At 39.5% G+C, this 20,693-nt stretch overlaps 1 protein-coding gene across 1 annotated transcript; it reads left to right on the top strand.

Annotated features, from left to right (window-relative positions):
* Positions 1–109: 109 nt before the first annotated feature.
* dnai1.2 (dynein, axonemal, intermediate chain 1, paralog 2) lies at positions 110–19,750 on the top strand. Its single transcript, XM_085776034.1, has 20 exons — positions 110–331; positions 517–576; positions 725–823; positions 1,232–1,312; positions 1,405–1,531; positions 1,795–1,850; positions 1,964–2,086; positions 2,263–2,322; positions 2,442–2,567; positions 2,899–2,983; positions 3,101–3,218; positions 3,387–3,430; positions 3,558–3,805; positions 4,007–4,096; positions 4,306–4,393; positions 4,577–4,656; positions 8,538–8,686; positions 11,138–11,237; positions 14,976–15,152; positions 19,491–19,750. Exons 1-20 carry the CDS (start codon positions 290–292, stop codon positions 19,593–19,595), a joined length of 2,058 nt encoding a protein of 685 aa, XP_085632160.1. The 5' UTR covers positions 110–289; the 3' UTR covers positions 19,596–19,750.
* The last annotated feature ends 943 nt before the right edge of the window (positions 19,751–20,693 follow it).

The following is a 20,693-nucleotide window of genomic DNA, read 5'->3' as shown; positions in this document are numbered from 1 at the left end:
TTTGGAGATTTCACTACTAACACACACGTAAAAAATGGACAATGAGCAAAGAAAACCGGGCGAGTGAACTATCTTGACTCTCAGAGGATCTTTGACCCCTCGTAGTGACCAGGCGGTTGTCTTGGCAACCGATAGACAACGGCAGGCAGCTACTTCATACCGAGTTTAACTAGCCTGTATAAGTTTCTGTTTGTGCGTCAAACTTACTTCTTTTTACTCATGACGAAAGATTTTACTCGGTGGAATAACTAAACTCTTGGTCAGGTCTGTAACCCGGAGTCTTGTGGCCATGCCTGTGCCAAGCAATAAAGTTGCAGCATCCACGAGAAAGGTAAAGGTAAATGTTTAATTTAGCTAACGGTAACTAGCTTGTAACGCTATGATGACGCCATGTCTCGTGAACTGAGTAGAAAAGTAAAAGTTGGACCTTTTACTCTTTAGTGTGTGTTTCTCATCATGCTTCTTACATTATGCTGCGCCACAGCTAACCATGTCGTTGTTTGTTTTCACACACAGGCCTCAAATGTTCAGAAGTCACCTGGGGCCAAACCAGCTAAAGCTGCACATAAGAAAAAGGTGGGTAAACTCAAAATGTCATAAATGCAGCAACAGTTTGAATTATTGCATCTGAATACCAGAAGGATAACTACAAGAAATATGAAGTGACATTACGACATTTTCTGTCTAACCAACACATAAATCTCTTTGGTATGTGGTGCTTTAGGATGAGGAAGAGGGTGTGGATACTGGTGAAGGACTGGATGAGTATGCTCATGGGAAACCACTTATGAAACATCCAGATCAACTGGATCTCACTGAGGCTGTAAGAGAACGTCAGGGGTCTTCATTGTTCAAGAAAACAACATGAGCTGTGTTAAAGGGGAATGTTTCTGAAAATTTGCTGCTATTTTTACTTACATTAAGATAAAATAAGATGAGATAAGAAGACTTTATTGTCCAGTGTTTTAAAACACAGTGGAAATTTGCCTGTGGCACCTTGACAGTCAGCATACAACCACAACCAGACACAACCAGCACAAAAACAAATGAACACATGAAGTACAACAATACAATATCATACATAGAAGCAACTGCAGCAGTTTCATTCACTCAGAGATTTAGGATGCTCTTGTTCAGGATGTCCACTGCAGACGGCACAATTGTTCATAGCTATTTTTAGTCAGTGTTGTCGTAATCAATATCAATATTATACTCCCTGTTATATCATTAGGAACTTAAAGAGGAAATCACAAGGGTCCTAACTGCAAACAACCCACATGCACCTCAAAATATTGTCCGCTACAGCTTCAAGGTAAGGAAGTTACATCAAAGTTTATAACTTTACATCAGACAGTAGATGCATTTCACAACATATATCACATCTTTGCTTCATGTGTTCCTCAGGAGCGTTCCTACAAGCCTACCCTTGTTGTGGATCAGATGGCTCTTCTTTTTGAGTTGGAGGGCAGTCTTGTGCATCAAGACTCAGATGAGGGTCGAAGACTGAGGGCCAAGGAGGGCATCCCTGAGGGTACTTATTGAAACATTTTATACAATTTTCTGTTTGTTGTATAGCATAGTAGCACCTTTGTTAGATATTCAAGGGCAGCGTGTCAAAGTGTCTCTTGTATGATGTATTTTTCTAAATATTTATTCTCAGGTGTAGTCCTTGCTGGGTGCCACAAGGTGTCACTTTCAGCATGTGCTAGAATACTGAAGAAAAGTCTCCTATTTCGATTTGAAAATTGAGGTGTTAATTTTCTATACAGTTAAGGTATGATTTAATCTTTCCAGAGAGTGCAACAGTCGACACGGAAGCAGGATCTGATGAGGAGGAACCAGAACCTCCGGTAAAATGTGTTTTGTAAAAGCGTAGCCTATCGTAATAATGTTTCCTCACAAGGTCACAACACCAAGAGTGTGACTTGACTTACAAATCTTTTCCTTTGTTGGTTTTCCACAGTCTACACCTGTAGAGGACAGACCAGATAGCGCTGCCTCCAAAACCGACAAGAAGGAGCCAAAAATTACTAACCAATTCAACTTCAGTGAGAGGGCCTCCCAGACCCTCAATAATCCACTGATGGTAGGACTCTGCAGTATAGCTAGTCGTCTGCATAATAGTTAAGATATCTAACCTTTAAAAAGAGAATGTTTTAATATTAGAGGGTCTGAAAGACATCATATTGATGTGTATATAATAAAATATTCATAGCCTAGTGCCTCAAGAGTTTCTGTGGAGTAATTTCTTTTTTCTTGCAGGAAATAAGCTGCCAGACTGAACCTTCCCAACGCAGTACCTTCTCTGCCACTGCTAATCAAGTACTGAATTCCCTGATTAGTTTAGAAGGAATGTTTGAACGGAGTTGTTTTCAATCTTCTGGGCATATACAGTATGTGCTCACATGGGCAGGATGCAATAACCAGTATTCTCTTTGCAGTGGGAGATATATGACGCATATGTGAAGGAGCTGCAGAAACAAGAAAAAAACAAAGAGAAGCAGAAAGCCATGGCATCAAAGAAAGATAATGACAAAGGCAAGAAGGTCATGATGATGGAGACTCAGGTAAATTGTCTGCTGATCAACTTTCCTGCCTAAACTTTAACTGTATTTCATATTTATATCTCATAATAGTATTGCCACAATTTTTATACCACCCCATAATAAACTACTACCATAATAAACGGTATGTATATAATTATATAATTGTCAAATAATAATAATGTAATATCTTTAGAGATAACAAATGTGACTATTCAAAATGTGATAATGCTCTACCATCTTTCCCATGTTCTTAGGTTAAGTGTGATAATTCACGAGGGATGAAAAGTAATTTAAAAGTAAAGCAGAATTTAAATGCATGTTTTTACAAGATTTTGTCATGTTTCTGTTACAGAGCAATGACCTCACTAAAGCGGGAAACATGGGCAAGATCTTAGAACGAATGGTCAATCAGAATACATTTGATGACATAGCACAAGGTATCCTCTATTAAACATAATGCATGATACAGGACTAAACTATGACTCCATCTGATGCTCAAGTTGTCACATAGTCAACTCTCCTCTCCTCTTTGCCCTCCATTGAAACCTTTTAAGATTTCAAATACTTTGAGGATCCCTCTGATGAGTTCAGGGACCAGAAGGGAACTCTTCTCCCTTTGTGGAAGTTCCAGTATGATAAAGCCAAAGGCCTGTCTGTCACTGCCCTCTGCTGGTAGGTTTAAACACTGTCTCTGTTAACAATTCTCCAGAATTCATTCTTATTCTGGGGAAAAGGGGTCATGATTGTTTACCGCACCTATTGTTATGTATTATTTATTTTATATCACATCTGGTTTTCCAAGAATGGAAGATGACTGACTAATGCATCTGTTTTTAATAGGAATAAGACATACCCAGACTTGTACTCTGTGGGAATGGGATCATGTAAGTGCACACAGTAGTGAGCTGTCACTGTAAACGTATCAAAAACAATTTTAGTGTCATATTAGATTCGCAATTGTCACTGTCTGTGCATCCTCCATCCACTCTCTTCTGTCTCTCTTCTTACCAGATGACTTCAGTAAACAGGGGCATGGCATGCTCATCTTCTACACATTTAAGAACCCCTCATTCCCAGAGTACATTTACGCCACCAACTCTGGTGTCCTGTGCCTCGACATCCATGACAAGCATTCAAACCTGGTGGCAGTGGGCTTCTATGATGGCTGTGTGGCTGTATACAACTTGAAACAGAAGGGACTGGAGCCTGTGTACAAGAGTACAGCAAAGACCGGGAAACACACTGACCCTGTCTGGCAGGTGAGATTGGGATGGGATTTCACATATAATTCAGTGGGGTCTAAGCCATTTTACTGTTTTCCCAAACACCCTGACACCAAGCTAGCAGCAATGCTGAGATATTATTTCTCCCCAATCTTCAGCAGAATTTCATGAAATTGAAACCGTCCATTTTCTCGTTTTCAATGGAGTTCATTCATTGCTTTGTTGTATTTCATTCAGGTACGATGGCAGAATGATGACATGGACAACAATCACAACTTCTATTCTGTGTCATCTGACGGCCGAGTTGTGTCTTGGACACTTATTAAGGTTAGCCAATAAAATCGCTGTGGCTTGCACTATCATAGGCCAGCCTTATATTTCAGCAGAATACAAATATAATGCAACTTTCAAGATGCTTGCTAATGAGATATTTTGTTGGTGAACTCTGGATATGTGCTAGACTTAGTACTTGTCTATTTTATTATTGAGTTGCATATACAACTGCATCAGTGTTTGTATGTTTTACATGTTTCCAGAATGAGCTGGTCTTTACGGACATTATCAGACTGTCACTGAATGGTGCTGTATCTGAGGGGCCAGATAGTTCACAACAGCCCAGCATCGGTAAGGTTTCACTCCCTCAGCATGTTATGTTGCACATGTATGTAAGAATGTACCGACACCTTTTAAAATTAACTTATAATACAAAAAACTACACTCTTTGTATTACCTGACATCAGACCTGATATTCCTTGGTCCAGTGGGCAAATGTCTGTAATATAAGTTGTTGATGCCTCTTGCCCACAGCTTGCGGTACAGCGTTCGACTTCCACAAACAGATCGACTATCTCTTCCTTGTTGGCACTGAGGAGGGGAAAATACACAAGGTATGTATTAAAGCTTCCAATATGCTGCTTTTGGCTTGATCACAGAGGTCACATCTAAAATTACATAAAGACTGTTGTGACATGATTCACTAAAGCTGTCAAATGTACAGCTGGGAACTGAATTATAGCAGATCTTGTGATAGAATATACTGTACAAATGATATAATGTAAACAAATCAATACATTACGAGGTAATCATCTGTAATACATTACAGTATGCATGTAATGTATTTCTTTTATTTAATTTGTTTAGGGACTTTAAATGTACCTGATTTTATTCAGTACAAACTGTGTATAATTTTAATGAATATATACATTTTTTGGCTTTATTTTTAAACATGCAGATATTATTTGAACATTTTCAGTGGAAACTTGTTTGAGATACTCCCAGGTGCATCCACATTCCTTATACTATACAGTATATCCCTTTACTTTACTATACCTTACACAATTTATCATTATTTATAGTGCAATATATATCAGTGGTGTGGATGAAATAAGTATTTTTCAATTAGTTTGGTGCAATGACTTTATTAGCTGTCCTCCTTCTTCCCTGTGTGTATTTCACCTACATCTTGGGGCAGCTGTGGCTCAGGAGGTAGAGCAGGTTTCCTTTAATCAGAAGGTCAGTGATTCGATCTGTAGCTCCTCCAGTCAGCATGTTGCAGTGTCCTTGGGCAAGATACTGAGCCCTAAATTGCCCCTGATGGCTGTTTCATCGGTCTAGAAGTGTGTATATGGGTATGATGTACAATTATGAATGTGTGGGTGAATGGGTGAATAGGTGGTAGGTATTGTAAAGAGCTTTGAGCTGTCAGTAAGACTACAAAAACAATGTATTGAGTGTGGTATATTTATTTTGCAGTCAAGTTGCATATTGCTAGATGTTATCTTTGATATAATTTGATGTTTTAGTTTGTTCTGGTTGACAGTGCATATATTGTATATTGGTTTAAAATAGAGTCTGTATATGCGATGCCAGTGTATCAATTATGTATGATGACAGTGATGCATAAGATTGCCCACTGACAAGTTTCCTTTATAAAGGAGGAAAGGACAATGAAATTAATCTGTAAACTGAAACCTATTGTTACATATTGGAAAAATCATACTGTAATGTACAGTATTATACCAATTGCACCAAAACCAAAGCTTCTATTGAGTTTGTTAGGCTGATTTTTAAAAGTTCATCCATAAATTTTACTTAGGGATTTTAGCAAAACCGTACCCCTTTAATGTGTTTTCCTTCTGCACCTCCCTTAAATGACTTTGGGATCATCTTTGGGCTTTATGCTGTCTCGCAGTATTTGCCCTGAGAAATGGAAGCTCATTCTGTTTGTGCTGCACTTACACACATCCTGCTGATCTTGCACTCAAGAGGGTACACAAGCTATAGTCCCCATTAATAGTGTATGTGTGATTGTCCAAATGTGCACTTGTGTGTGTCCATGTGGTCTGCTGGGAACCCCCCCAGGCTTAACATTAAGCATTTAATGAGTCTCCTTAAGCACAGGCTCTCTCTGACCACATCAGGCAGCTGGTAGTTTTTGGCCAGCCTCCCACCATCTCTCTGTTCATCTCCCTCATGTTATTGTTACTGTAGGCAGAAATACACATAAAAGACTCATTTATTTTCAGTTACTCTGCCCTCATTCTATATTGATTTAATAACAGAAAAGTGTTTAAACAGTTCACTGACAAATGCATACATCATTGAAATTGTCTGATCTCTATCAAATTAAACCTTGTGCTTGAGGGGAATCCATCTTGCATGGCCATGAAGAGAGAGTTTCATTTATTTGTCATTATGTGAGTTTAGCTTAACCCCTGGCTGCAGAAATGTCAAACACGCAAGAGCACACACAAACATAGCAATTTAAGCAAAGGCATTTACTGGCAAAGATACAGTAAAGCTAAAATAAATGGATGAATTTTCATTAATTTCTGACCCTGAAGACCCAATGCTGATGAAAAAACAACAACATTTGATTTAACTTTGCCAGCAATACAGTCTGAGCTCCAGTAAACAACCATGTAAGTCATCTGAACACAATTAAAATCTTCCAAAACAACAGCAGCATTGCATTAGGTGACATTTTACTTAATTTAGAAAGATAGAAAATGTTCATTATAGTGCACACAATATAGCACATAAATAGCATTTAAGACAAAAACAGAATTTGCACTGAAATTAAAAAAGATACCTCTTTGGAAAACTATCTTACACTGCTGCTGATCTTACTCATTGCACCTAACTGACACTTTTTTCATTGCATGTTGGGCTTTGTACCGGGCAATGTACATGCTCAAGGAAAGGTCACAAGTAGCAGACTCACACCTAAGCTTCACTTCTATGAAATCACCTTATACTGACCCAGCTCTCCTTGCAGACGTGTTGCCAGACACACCCAGTGTCTGATGAAATATGTTCTGTCTATCACCTCAAGGATCAGTGGCACAGAAACCCCAGGAGAGGACAGATTAAGAATCTTTCACCTAGCTGCAGGTCAACAATCAAACTGTCAGTGCTTGGAAATGCAACAGCTGTTCCCCAGAACCCATGGAGCTGTTTTACCCTGAATTGTCCAGTTAATTTATCCCTGCAGTCTAACTCTTGCTGTTTAAGTACTTTCGCGAACCTTATTCTGTCAGTGGCAAACAAACTAAGGAAATTTAAAGGGTACTTTGAACAACACACTGAACCGCGGAGAATTGCACAACTCCCTTTGGTTTTAAACTGTTGAGCATTTTGTACTTTTAGCCTCACTTCAATCAGCAGTGTCACAGCAGGGCTTTTCCATCAGCCAGCAGTGGAAAATTTAATGGCCTCAGATACAGAGAGCAAAATATTTTATGTCAGGGTTCCCTTCCCTAGGAAAAAAAAGTAAAGTTTTTCAGAAAGACAATTTGAGGGCATCATTGGGGAACATAATGGGAAATCTACGATCCTATGTAGCTAGATACATCCAACTGACTATCTATGGAAGTGCAACAGTAAATCACTGGAATCCAATATTAAAGTTTTATATTACAAATATATATTTATTTAAATATATTTTCAACAAATAAATGGTTCTGCAACTCAGAAATCACCTACAAATTATGTTATTTAATTTTGTCATGCTGCATTTGTAGGTTCAGACTAGATATGACTCATTCAGTTTGGCCTGGTTGTTCTCCTGTCACACTGTCAACAAAATCCTACTTTATCATTTAAACAGAAAATATAACAGTTTTGATGGCAATAAATAATTGATTAGCTAAGCAGATATTGGTGTAGAAACCCTATTGTTGTTACTGTTGTTGTTTCTTGGCATTTGCCCTTTTTGAATGTTAATAGTTAGAGAGTGGCATGGCGTGCAATAATTGCTCCCCAGCTTGAATATAACTAAGGAGGTTGGATTAATGTTTAAAGTGGTGGTATGAATGATAACCAGTGGTGAAAGCATAAAAGTTTTCATTTTGAATCAGTAAGTTTTCAGGTTGAAAAAAAACAACTTAGTCTCTAGTCTCTTAATAAGGTGTTGGGCCACTGTGTGGCACCAGAACAGCCTCAGTGTACCTTGGAGCTGTCTCTTAACTCTGCTGGAGGGATGTACACCATTTTTCTAAAAGATATCCCCTCACTTGGTGTTCTGATGATAATGGTGGAGAGCACTGTCTAACAAGCTCATCCAAAATCTCCTGTTGGTTTGAACACCAGCGATAGCGAAGGGCATAGCATATGATTAGCATCTCTTTCATACTCATCAAACCATTCAGTGACCCTTTGTGTGGATGGGAGGATTGTCATCCATGAAGAGATGATCAATGTTTTCAGTCACCGAACACTGTATTTATTCCTTCTTCGTGCAACTCAAGACTTTGCCTTTATTCCCCAGTGCTCCAAGACTTACTCAAGCCAGTTCCTGGAGACTTATGATGCCCACAGCATGGCAGTGGATGCTGTGAAGTGGAACCACTACCACCCAAAGGTTTTCATCTCCTGCAGTTCAGACTGGACTGTGAAGATCTGGGACCATACCATCAAGTAAGATAGAGTGCTGCTGTAAATAAGACATTACATGTATATCACAGCAGTATGATTCAGTTTTGTTTGTGTTTCATCTAGGTTTTAGTCAATGTTTGCCATCAGCACCATTTGTGTTTTTGTTCATCATCATAAGTGATTAGATTTCCATCCACGACACTGCTGGCTTAACTGGGTGTCGCTTGGCACCGGCACTGTTTGCTGATGGAAAGCTTTTGTGGGATCATGTACTTGGCAGGGACATAATCACAGATGAGGGAGTAAATTCCAATATGGGGTTAAAAAGTAGGAGCTTAGGAGTCCATATTTGTTGGACTTGACAACTGTGGAAGTAAGCAGTGGACTGTGAAGCAAGGACTTCAGTGCATGAGGGATTTGGCCATCTCTAACTTGGAGTAAAAGGGGAAAAGATGTGTAATATGGGGGATCTGAGTGAAATGGCTAGTTGTTCCCTCTAACAGGAACCACATGCGGTGGTTAGTTACAGAATAGCGACTGCAGTTTTGTGTTGTTCATGCTTGGCGTTTCTAATGTTCTGTGTGCCTCAACGAAGAAGAAACCATAATCATTATTTGTGTAATCTTTTTATGATATTACAGTATATTAGTCTTTATTACTGTCTCACACTCACTGCGGACCAGGCATAATGCCTCCTGCCTTATTTGTCGAACCCACAGTGCCTCCCACTTCTTGACTGAATAATGATGCTAATCATCTGGCCATTATGAGAGACAGGATTATCAAGAATGATCCATAACACTCCAGAGATACTTGGCTTTATTGTTTCCAGGAGAGGGTCTGACTGGTTCAGGCAACTTTTCACAAACTCTTTACCACACGGTTCAAAGGTGTGAAAGCTAGACTTTAAAACTGCTCCTTTTTGTTTGATGGATGAGGCTCATACATCTTGTAAAATTGTCATATGACGTCAGCCAGTCCTAAATGAACTGAAGGGCTTGTAGTGATAAAGGAGAGTTGCATCAAGTCTATTAATCACAGCAAACGTTAGCTTGATAAATTTGCACCTCAGCACAGTGATAAACTTGGACACAATTTATGAATCCTAATAGCTCTGAGTCTGGATTTACAGTATGTGCAGTGTCATTCTGCTGTGAAAAAAAAACCTCTCTTGAAAGACTGCAGGCCAGATTTATATCCCCTTTGCATTTAATTCCAGTTATATTATCCACCCACCAGAGTGCATGTTATTTATCAAACAGACACACCAGCGTGGAACTACAGTTTGTCTGTCATCTGAGGAACATCTTGCACACAATCATTAAAGAGAGGGTGGTGCAAATATCAAGGAGTTATTTTAAGTGTTGTTGATTACACATTCTCAATTGTTAACTCAGGTTCATGCAGTTGTGAGGCTCAGAAAATACTCTACCTTTGGTCCTTTTGTCAATATTTATCAGTATTCTTTGTTTAAGGAAGTAGTAAGTACTACTTCACTATATCTTAGGAATAACCACAATGTAATGTGCCAAGGCAATCAGTAACAAATAAATGAAGGAAGTCACTGAACACAATACATGTCCAGTCCTAACAGAGAGGGAGTAGACTGAAGAGGCCATCTGTGTTTATGTGGCTCAACCTGGCACTGACTTGGCCACTAAAGCTCTGTTGTGAATGTATTCTCCCTAAAAGACCATAACATTTCTATATTTTGATTTGTTTCTCTGCGCTTGCTGATGGTAAACATATTCTGCCACTGAACAGGAACTTATGTTCTGCTGAATCTGTCTCAGGCGTGAGCTGCACATTTAGTTCCTGTCTTAATAAATCGAACACCAAACTGCCACAGATATTGTATTCATGTATGTATGTTAATCTGATACTCTCTCAACCTTTTGGAAGAAAGTTTTCCTCACTCACTCACTCTCTCTCACACACACACATACATACATACACACAGTCCCTGCTTAATATCTGAAGACATGCATGTGCCTGGTTCGACCTCTTAGAAACAGAGGGTTCATTTCCTCATCTTGCTTCCAGCAGTATTTCACCAGTTAATAACACAAAGAAACAGCGTGGAGGGGCCCCCTGTTTGATCTCCACACATACTCTCTACCAGGCTCTGATGATTCATTGGTCTCTAGACATTTTGTCACTGATTACCATAGTTGACAGTCAAAATGTGGTTTGCTACCACTGGAAAGAAAGAAGATGAAATCATGGCATAATGATGGCTTCATCATGGAAATTAATTGGACTGTTTTATGTCCAGAAGCAGACCAAAGATTAAGATTGACTGGGCAAACAATCTCAGTCATATGGAGGATTTGTCTCTGTAGACTGATGAGAAACAGTGTCTTGTTATTTCCTAATGACTCAGAATTTTTGCAAGAATATAGGCTAGCATTTAGCGTTTCATAGTTCATACACTATACTATAATATAAAGTTAAGGATTTCCTGTATGACATCATAATGTCTGTGTTTTCCAGCACGCCAATGTTCACCTTCGACCTGAATGCAGCTGTTGGAGATGTTTCGTGGGCGCCATATTCCTCCACTGTATTTGCTGCTGTCACAACAGATGGACTTGTAAGTGAACTTTTAAACTTGCATTTTGAAACCCACAACATGTCAGATTACTGGATAATTACTTTAGCTTTAAAACATCAACACAATAAGAAGGAGGAACACATTACTATTGATATTTCCATAGCTCCAGGTGGTAAAGGCTGACCATACAGCCAGTCTCCTATAGTATATGAGGCTCTATCTATAGAGGGATTATTTGTTTACCCAACACGGCGGATGCGCAACCTTCCTGCAGGAAGAACCGGTTGTCATGGTTACCTTGAAGTTTACTCCATGGATCTGGTTTACTCTAAGCAATGTTAGCTAGCGATGTTGTCGGTGTACTAACAGTTTATTTCCTAGTGATAAAGGTATGTTTTATACATAGACTGTAGGTCTTATAATGGCAAAAAGAAACATAAAACGTTTTAAAAAAGCATTTAATCCTATCAGTTAACGTTTATTAATCGATTAGCGAGTGTCGGTTATCGGTTAAAAACAACAATGTGCATACCTACAGCTATGTAACAGACAGTCATGTTCAGGACTCAAACACGATTACAAAACTTGGTGGCTTTGAGGACTGAGGTGCTGCCTACTGCCTAGTCAGAGACAAGGGAAGAAGATGGACATGTATAAAGTCTGGGTCAACATGACCGCACCTGCATAGCTGGGTATGAAATTTAAAATAATATAACGTTGATTAATCTTAGCTTGCTTTCCATTACTATGTAACCTCGTCTTCAGTCACTGTCATTTGCAATTATACAGCTGTGCCTGCGGGCATATCACCATTCAAACCAACGTGTCTAACACATTATATTACTCGGAATGAATCTTCAATGTACTGTTTTTCTCTCGTTTGCCTTGAAAGTGGTGCGAGTTGACGGTATTCTATACAACGTGTGCATTTTGTTATTTTTATGAAAACGATTAGTGCAACCAACAGCACAACAAGACATGTTGCTCTTGTTGCTCTCTTTCTGCAGAACGTCAGTGACGTAGACTGATAATCCCTCTATAGGATACTGTGTTCAAAGGCTCCAACAGCCGCATCATCTACCACCTGTCACCCATTTCATTATCATCCATATAATATAGTTATAGTCTCAGCTGACTGAACCCTTACTATATTCATAAGCGTAAGCCTAGGATTAGCCTCAGGCAATTGAGTTTGTTCACACACATATTCTTGTTACAAAGGCGGCTTCCTGCCCTGCCAGTGGTTATTGATTCCAGCCAAAAGTAATTTCAGTGGATGCCGTGTTGCTTATCTCCACATATTTTCTTAGTATGGCTGCAAGCTGTCCCCATCTGTTTGTCTTCACACCAGTCTGCGGCACACTATAAAAGTCCAGAGTGTTGTGTCTGACACATTTCCTGTCCAGCGTGCCAAGTGACGGCGAAGGAGGAGAGTGACAGAGAGGAAATGAGAGCTGAGCAATTTGAGAGGCACCTTATGTGATGGTGTGTGTGTGTGTGTGTGTGAGAGAGAGAGAGAGAGAGAGAGAGAGAGAGAGAGAGAGAGAGAGAGAGAGAGAGAGAGAGATCCGGTCAATGCAGGCACAACAGTAGTAATGCACCATTGTGTGCCATATTACACAACAAAACATCAGCCTTGATAAGACATGGAAGTAAAGAAACAGCAGATTACATAATAAATTCATCGCTAAAATTAAATGTCCATTTCATATTCTAGAAGTTGCCAACCAATAACTGGCGGCACATTCACTTGATGTTAAATAAAGCTGTTCGTTTAATTGTAAACATCCTCTACCAAAGAATAAATAGATAAATAAATAAAATTAAAGTACTTTGCTAGAAAGCGCATGAGGTCCCATGTGTATTGTAATTTATTCTCTGAAACTGGATCAAAAGCACTTTTCAGCAGCTATTAAAAAACTCATTAAAAGCTCATCAGTTGGCATACATTTTAAAAGCAAATTATATCCTCTCCTTTCTAAGCAACAGAAAGGACAAGAATATTAAATTGGATTCAGTGGAGGACAATGTGGCGGGTCCACTTTTTTTCAGTGTGTGGAAACATCATCCAAGTCTGATTTTCAAGCACGTGTTTGGATGTCAGTGTCAGAAGCTTATGATAACTTACAGGTATATTTGTATTTGCTGTAAAACAAAATTTTGAGATGATTGTAAATGTCACCTGTAAACCTGACAGGGATGTGCAGAATTAACTGGATCCACTACAGTAAATAACTCAGTTCCCAGTTAAACTCTCCTTGACATACAGTATGGTCACAGTCTTTATAAATGACAGAACATCGTCAGAGTTCCTGTGTTTACTGTTGTGGTCACAGTATGCGATACTGATTGGCATCATCTTCCCCAGGATAGCAGCTTCTTTGCTGTACATTTTTCATTTTCTGTGACAGTGATAGAACTCCAGTGACTCACCATGAGGCCTGTTCTCCTTGACGCATATTTACTGTTACTGTTGCTGACAACCTGGCCCGCTACTGCCACTGACGCACGGAAAAATGTCAGACAACGCCATGCATTTGAGTGTGCATGTGTGCATAATATATTTGTACGTGTGCATGTGTAGTTTATAAGGATAATATAACTTGCATGGCAGGCTAAAGTATGAGAATGGCACTGAGTTGCGCAGTTGTGCAGTGAAAACAAATATCTCTTCGTTCTCTCTGTCTCTCCATCTGAGCTAAATGTCAAGGAAATGCAGCACCAGGGTGAAATAATGAGAAGTCCAAGCATATTCCCTGCTGATTAGTCTCAAAATCCATATCTGCTCTCTCTGTGGAGCTCTTCTTATCTTTCTGCACATGGGCTCCTACACTCAGTCGACTGACACCAGCATCAGTATACCTGCTGGAGTTTTACATCTTTTTCAGTGTAATACTTACTGTAAGAAAAAAAAAAACATCAATTCAATTGAAATACAATCTGTAATACAACATATAGACTTGACAAATCATAGGCAGTCACTTGAGCACCGAGTCCTTGTGTGAATAGATGTAGTGTTTTGCACCCAGTCATGACTAATATTACATTAGTGCTGTTGTATAAGCCACAGAAAACACTAGAATAATGGCTGCAGTGATGAAGGTTACAGAAAGTCACACACACTGGCAGAATATGATGGTTGGGTGCAAGTGATAACTGTGATGCTTTGTGTGTTACTGCTACATGCAGACAGTGTGAACTCTTGCAGCCTTGGCACAATTATCTCTTTGGTAAAAAAAAAAAGAAAAAAAGAAAGGAGTGGGCTGTGCTTAGCAGTGAGCTCATTTTTCTTTAGCAGATTGTCTACATGCACTTAGCCTGAAAGAGGGAGTATCTGTGATCTGGTTCCTTCTGGATAAAAAGATGCTTACTTTAAATTGATGCTGCCAGCACACACACACGCATGCACACAGACACACACAGAGAGAAGTGCCCACTCATTGAATTACTGGGAACACCCTTTTTTTTTTTGCACCAGATGGTCAGCCTTGCATCCCCGCGGAGGCTTGTGCTCTACCATTCTCCTTCCCAGATAAAAGACAACACACATGCACACAGACACACACACACACACAGGGCTGCTGAGAACAATAGATTAAGCCTTTACTTACTCTGGAGACATAACATGAATATTTATACCACACAGTCTAAATATGGTCAATTAGATGGGTCAGGTATTATCAGCCTCAGACGGTGTTGTTGTGGCTGCGCCATCCTTCTGAAATGTCAATTCAATTAGATGGCATATTAACTGGTGTGATCACTCATCTTCTCCAGGTTCACGTTTTCGACCTCAACATCAACAAATATGAGGCCATCTGCCAGCAGTCGGTGACCAAAAAGAAGCTAACTCACATCGAGTTCAACCCCGTCGATCCCGTCATCATAGTGGGCGACGACCGAGGTTACGTCATCACCCTCAAACTCTCCCCCAACCTTCGGAAGAAACCTAAGGTAAGAGTCTTACAGAGCTTCTAGAGACAATCACATTGTAATCATTTGAGCTAATTTAAGTAAGATAAGCCTGCCTTTCCAAATGCAGCTGCTTTACGACTTCATGTTTCTTCTCTTGCTACTTTGTCTTCATAATTAGGCCTCATTGGCAAATTCAAATGGAACTTGTCCATGTTACAAATTAGGTGCCAAACTTTCCACCTCTTTCAGCAATATGGAGAAGTGTGTGTTAAGCTATTGTGTTCTGTCACCTTATCTTATCTGTAAACAATCTTGATGCATGCTTGGCCTTTTTCCATTATTCATGACTGCCACTTCTTCCACATCAGTGAAAGCAGATCAGATGATTCAGTCTTTTCAGAGTCCTGACCGAGAGCTTATTTCACTAAATAACAAAGGAACGAATGCCTCTTTTTAGCCAGTTAACAATTAGCCACAGAGGATTCAAGTGTTCTTTGTAATTGATTAAGCTTTTTAGAGAGGATCACTAGATCACTAGAAGATAAAACAGAACTTAATTGTTTTGTATTTTAACTATTGCTGAAAATCAGTTTGAGTTGATAAGATAAAAGATAATCTTCTGGTGGTCAAAGATGGTGTGGTGGTTTAGGATGACTGCTCTGTGGTGGTTAATGCTTAATGAGCTGTGGGGTAATCACAGTGGCCCTACTAAACACAGGAGGAAAGCAAATGGCACATTGAGTCACAACAGTTTAATCAGGACCCATTTAGAGTCAGTTCTGCAGCCTCTTCAGTTTTCCTTTGTGCTGTCCGTGTTGCTGCATGTGAACCAGAAGAAACACTAATGGCTAATATGTGTTTATTTTTACAACACATTTTCACATTATGCGTGGCACTGCCATGCCTGGGCGCAGACACAAACAGTTCACCATCAGACACTCATAAACACAGTTTAAGTGGGGCTCAGGCTAACGACACACACACACACACACACACGGTACTAGCTCATTAGTGACCTCAGACTGCAGCCCTAAAGCATACAATTGGGAAATAATTGCACAGTTCAGCATCACTGACAGTGGTGTGGAGCATTTTAGAAAGCAGTGTGGCAAATAAGCATCAGACACAAACACCCGGAGGACACATTACCAATAATATGTCTTCATAAAATCGACACAGCACCTCACTAAAACCAGAACAATGGTGGGCTGGTAGCAAATTAACATACCTGAAACACTGGCACAGTGGCCCAGCAGTCCAGACTGTAACAATAAAAGTGTGCTGCTGTACTCAACTATTTGATGAGGCAGAGAAGTCAGTCCATGTTCTTGGCTCTCTTTACTCTCACTAAACCGGCCCACTTGGCCTCTCTTGTCAAATACAATTTTAGTTAATTGTTTTGATTCTTCAAAACAAGAGACCAGATGCTACAACTCTGATCATAATTGTTAGAAAATAGAAACGTACTGCAGGATTGTACACTCGCAAAGTATGTTATAAAATGCTCTGAGCACTGTCTGTTGTGGTGCACTGAGCAGAAGTAGTTACTTGTTACTTGTGCACAATGGCTGTAGTCACTAATGGGCTTATATCAGGTGTCTTTTCTTGTTGTTATTATTATATCTTTCATAATCTTTATCTTTTTGAAATACTGCATAATATTGGTGTTGATACTAAGCCAATGCAATTATAACTATAGAAAGGGGCAGGTACCACAAGTTTTTCTTCATCCTGCTCCTTTTCATTTATGGTGATTATGTGTACATCATGTATAAGTGCAATTCAGTCAGACAACACGATTAAAAATGTTTATTGTAGCTTCATTATACATTTGAGTTTGACGTCAAGGCTCCGACTTCATCACTCCCTGAGAATAGGATTTCATTAAAGTATATGGGAGTGATGAGCGACCATCTTAACCCAGAGCCTACAGGTGGATGCTGGGGTGGTGGTGGGGCAGAAAATAGGGTAGAACTGTGAGATGCTGCTGTGTCATAGACGAGCAAAGAGGACGATGGGTAAGTCGCCCATCTTAAATAGACCGCCAAATTGAGAGGGTGTGTGTATGATGTCATGAGAGTGGCGCAGCGCAGCTCGAGTTGGCTGCCTCAACTTGCTTGCAGGCTTCGCTTCATTTATGTGAAGTATGTAAACAATGAATGGAATAAATCGAAATCAAATGAAATGAAATGTTATGAATGTGCAATTGTGGAGACCTGTGGGTATGTTACCAGGAAGGATCTGAGTGTGCCAGAGCTGCCTGCAGAGCTCACCAGTTGAGAAACAAAAGGCTTCTGAGACAGATCATTATTATTCCATCACCACTTTTCTTCTTGGCTCTTACACAAGTCATATATTGCACATTGAGTACCTGAATGTGCACAATGGTGTACTTAAGGAAATCACTAAAGATGTTCATTATCACTGAATGAATGACCACTACCAACAAACCCTTGTCTGTGTCAACTCAACACACTGCCCTGTTCAGCACTTTACAATATTTTGTGTTTATCTAACCGGCACTATTCTCAGTGTCCTCTTTCTTTGTTACAAATCATAAGTGAGATTCATAAGTGTTATATTATAAATGCAGCATTATGCCATGTTTTTCATGGCCCATTTATTTCTATTGACTCCCATAGTGTGTCGTCTGCCACAGTGTTTGTATTTGTATTAATGTAGAGTGCCTGAAAATGAGCTGAAACAAACCTCCAGGTTTATTATAGCACAGGTGGAGAATTGTTTGCATTACTTTTACAGACAGGAAGAGCATGTCTACATGTAAACATTCTAGGTAAGCAAACCAGCAAGGAAAGGCAGGATATTAGACAATAGAAATTAGGTCACAGGTTGACATATTGGGAAATAATATATTTTATTATAATTATTTTTTATCCATTTTGAAGTCTCAGTTCCGGTTTGTGCTCAGTCAGCCTTTCCCTCCACTGTGGAGGAAGCTTTATTTTTATTGAGCCATCCATCACTGCAGAGATATTATGTTGCAACTAGATTTGATGCTCATTCGTTTAGGGATCGCAGCTGTCTGAAGAAGCCGCTTCACTGTATCAGTTTCAAACTTGAAAACAGCTACACCAAAATATAAATATACAGTGTCCACGCTTCGAGAGGATAGCAAGCTACCCCATGTTGTTCAACTGTGATTATTAAACAGTGGCAGTCTTCCACTTCCTTGCTATTATTATGAAAAAATCAGTTGTATACATTATTAGACTTTAAATCATTCATGACAGTAATTATTGGTCACAACCTAATACAATATTACGAATTGATGTTGATTGATATATAATATATGAATTTGCACCAATAATCAAGAGTTTATTACCATCCACCAAACATTTACAGTTTCTGTTGAATTAAAGACTTGGCAGGTTGTGCACCAAAACACACTTTCTGAGACGTTGTTCCAATTTTTCAAGGGAAAAATTTCCCAGTCATAATGTTTGCAATTACTCCAACACCACATGAATGCACCACAAGTGAAAACAATGATAATTGCTGTGGTTTATTCTAGTCAAATATGACTTTAATATGACACTTTGATATAACAAGCCATTATCAACAATCTCTACACAAGACTTGTGTTTTTCCTGCTTTAACCAGTCCAACTCTTTGTTTTATAGGATACATGAATCAATCATGTGTATTTTAAAACTAAGACTAATTTTGAGCTACCTCCATCTCAATTTTTATGGGACAGCCGAGGTAGATAAGCTTTAGCTTCTCCCGCTTTCCCTTTCGGCCATGTGTATTGTATTATTTGAACTAATATGAAGTGTGATGATGATGATTTAATTGACATGCCCGAAATAAACAACAAAACACAAATTTTTATGGGACAGCCGAAGTTAATTGACAGTGTTAGCAGATTTTCATGCAGTCTTGAAATGATTTGGCCTTTTGAACTTTATTTTAAATCATTATGAGCGACCGCTTTGTTCCAGGAAAAAGTTTAATCTATTAGTGTATCCAGCTTGTTGTAATCAGTATATAAATGTCAACATTCAATGTTGAATTAGTCAGTTCTGTACAAGCGGATGTTGCCTATTAAGGCCCAGCAGTCAATCGTGTCATTTCCCGATAAAGATCATTAAAATCAAGTGGAGCTGTGCTGAACATCGACAACATGCTGACACCACACACCTTGGCAGGTCTCTTTCCATGTACAACAGTTCCTTTAGGCAGTAGCTTCACAATGGACTAATACTATATAATCACTTTGCTACTATTGAACTATTTCATTTTATGTCTGATCATGCTGCTCTGCCTCCCTCCTATTAACTGACTGCTTGCTGGGCTTCTTAAGGATAAGGTCATGTTAGTTATTTATAATGTCTTTGTGTGTGTGTGTGTGTTCAGGTTAAAGGTAAGAGTCAGGATGCGCCCAGGGATCCAGAAGCCGAAGTGGCCAAGATGGAGAAGCTCCTCAGCCTGTTGAGGGACCCAGAGCAAAACACAGCGTAACGTGGTCGCCGTGGCTTCTTCACGGAAACATGGTACAATCTTTCACTCCATTTCTTTGGCTGAGTGTGTGCAACAGTAAATAACATGGACAAGAACGAGGAGACAATTTGTATATATTTATTAAAAAAAAAATGTTTCCGTCTGATCTCTCTTAAGCTGGTGTTAAATTATTTATATTCAATTAATAATTCATTGATTTATACCGCACTACTTTATATATGTTAAACAGGCAACACCAGAACTCCTTTGACATGACTGACCTCTTCTGCAGGGATTAATCTATCTCTATCTATCTCTATGTATTTATTGTACATTGGGCAGAGTTACTGCAAGTGAGGGTGGAAATAAATTAGCGTAATAGATTGAGCATTTGTGGAACATATCCAGACAACTTATCTTGGCTGGCACACGCCGTCCTGGGCACTCGCCCAGGGATGAGTGAGGAGCCTTTTAATATCCCATCTACAGGAAGAACTTTACTTAGAGTCATTGTGGTGTCTGTCTTTACTTTTCCTCCTTTTTTCTCCATTCCTCTCCGTCCTAATGATCTTGTCCTTCGGTGAAGTACCACCCAGTGTTTTGACGCTCAACTGGAATCAAAAGCTGTCACAGCGTCCCAGGCTCTTGCTGTCTGTCTCCACTACAGGGAGAGAGGACTGTGGTTTAGTTAGAGAGGACTGCTGAATAACCTCATTTTACAGACAATGCACTGCAAATGATTGTGGCCGTAAGGAAAGTGATGAGACTACAGCTGCGACAGTTACCTCATTAATGCAGGAATAGGAGGAACACTGCAGGGTTGGCCCAAGAACAGTTTGTTCTTCTGTCTGTCAGATTTGTTTATGTGGCGGTTTTTGCTGATTATTGTACCGTATCACTTTAGAGTTGGGTGAGAGAGTGGCCGAGTGCCTAGAAAGAACACTTCTAAGTCAGCTTGAGGGTCACAATGTAGTGCAACAACACACAGGAGGGGGGACGGTCTTTTGTATGATCAGTATTGTGCAGTCACGTGTAGTTACAAGAGTTATTTTGTTTGGTGTTCATTATCCATCCTTGTGAACACAAATGTGATGCCTGAATAATGCCTTGGGGGGAATT

This window comes from Trachurus japonicus, chromosome 5 (assembly GCF_045865225.1).
Source record: "Trachurus japonicus isolate A0001 chromosome 5, Traja_1.0".
NCBI lineage: Eukaryota > Metazoa > Chordata > Actinopteri > Carangiformes > Carangidae > Trachurus > Trachurus japonicus.
Note: the sequence above shows the minus strand (reverse complement) of the source record. Positions and strands in the feature narration are given on the sequence as shown.

Excerpts from the sequence above, each read along its gene's own strand:
- dnai1.2 (XM_085776034.1), top strand. The coding sequence starts at position 290 with ATGCCTGTGCCAAGCAATAAAGTTGCAGCATCCACGAGAAAG. Across the intron at positions 1,532-1,794 it reads CAAGGAGGGCATCCCTGAGG|AGAGTGCAACAGTCGACACG; the intron begins GTACTTATTGAA and ends TAATCTTTCCAG. Across the intron at positions 15,153-19,490 it reads ACCTTCGGAAGAAACCTAAG|GTTAAAGGTAAGAGTCAGGA; the intron begins GTAAGAGTCTTA and ends GTGTGTGTTCAG.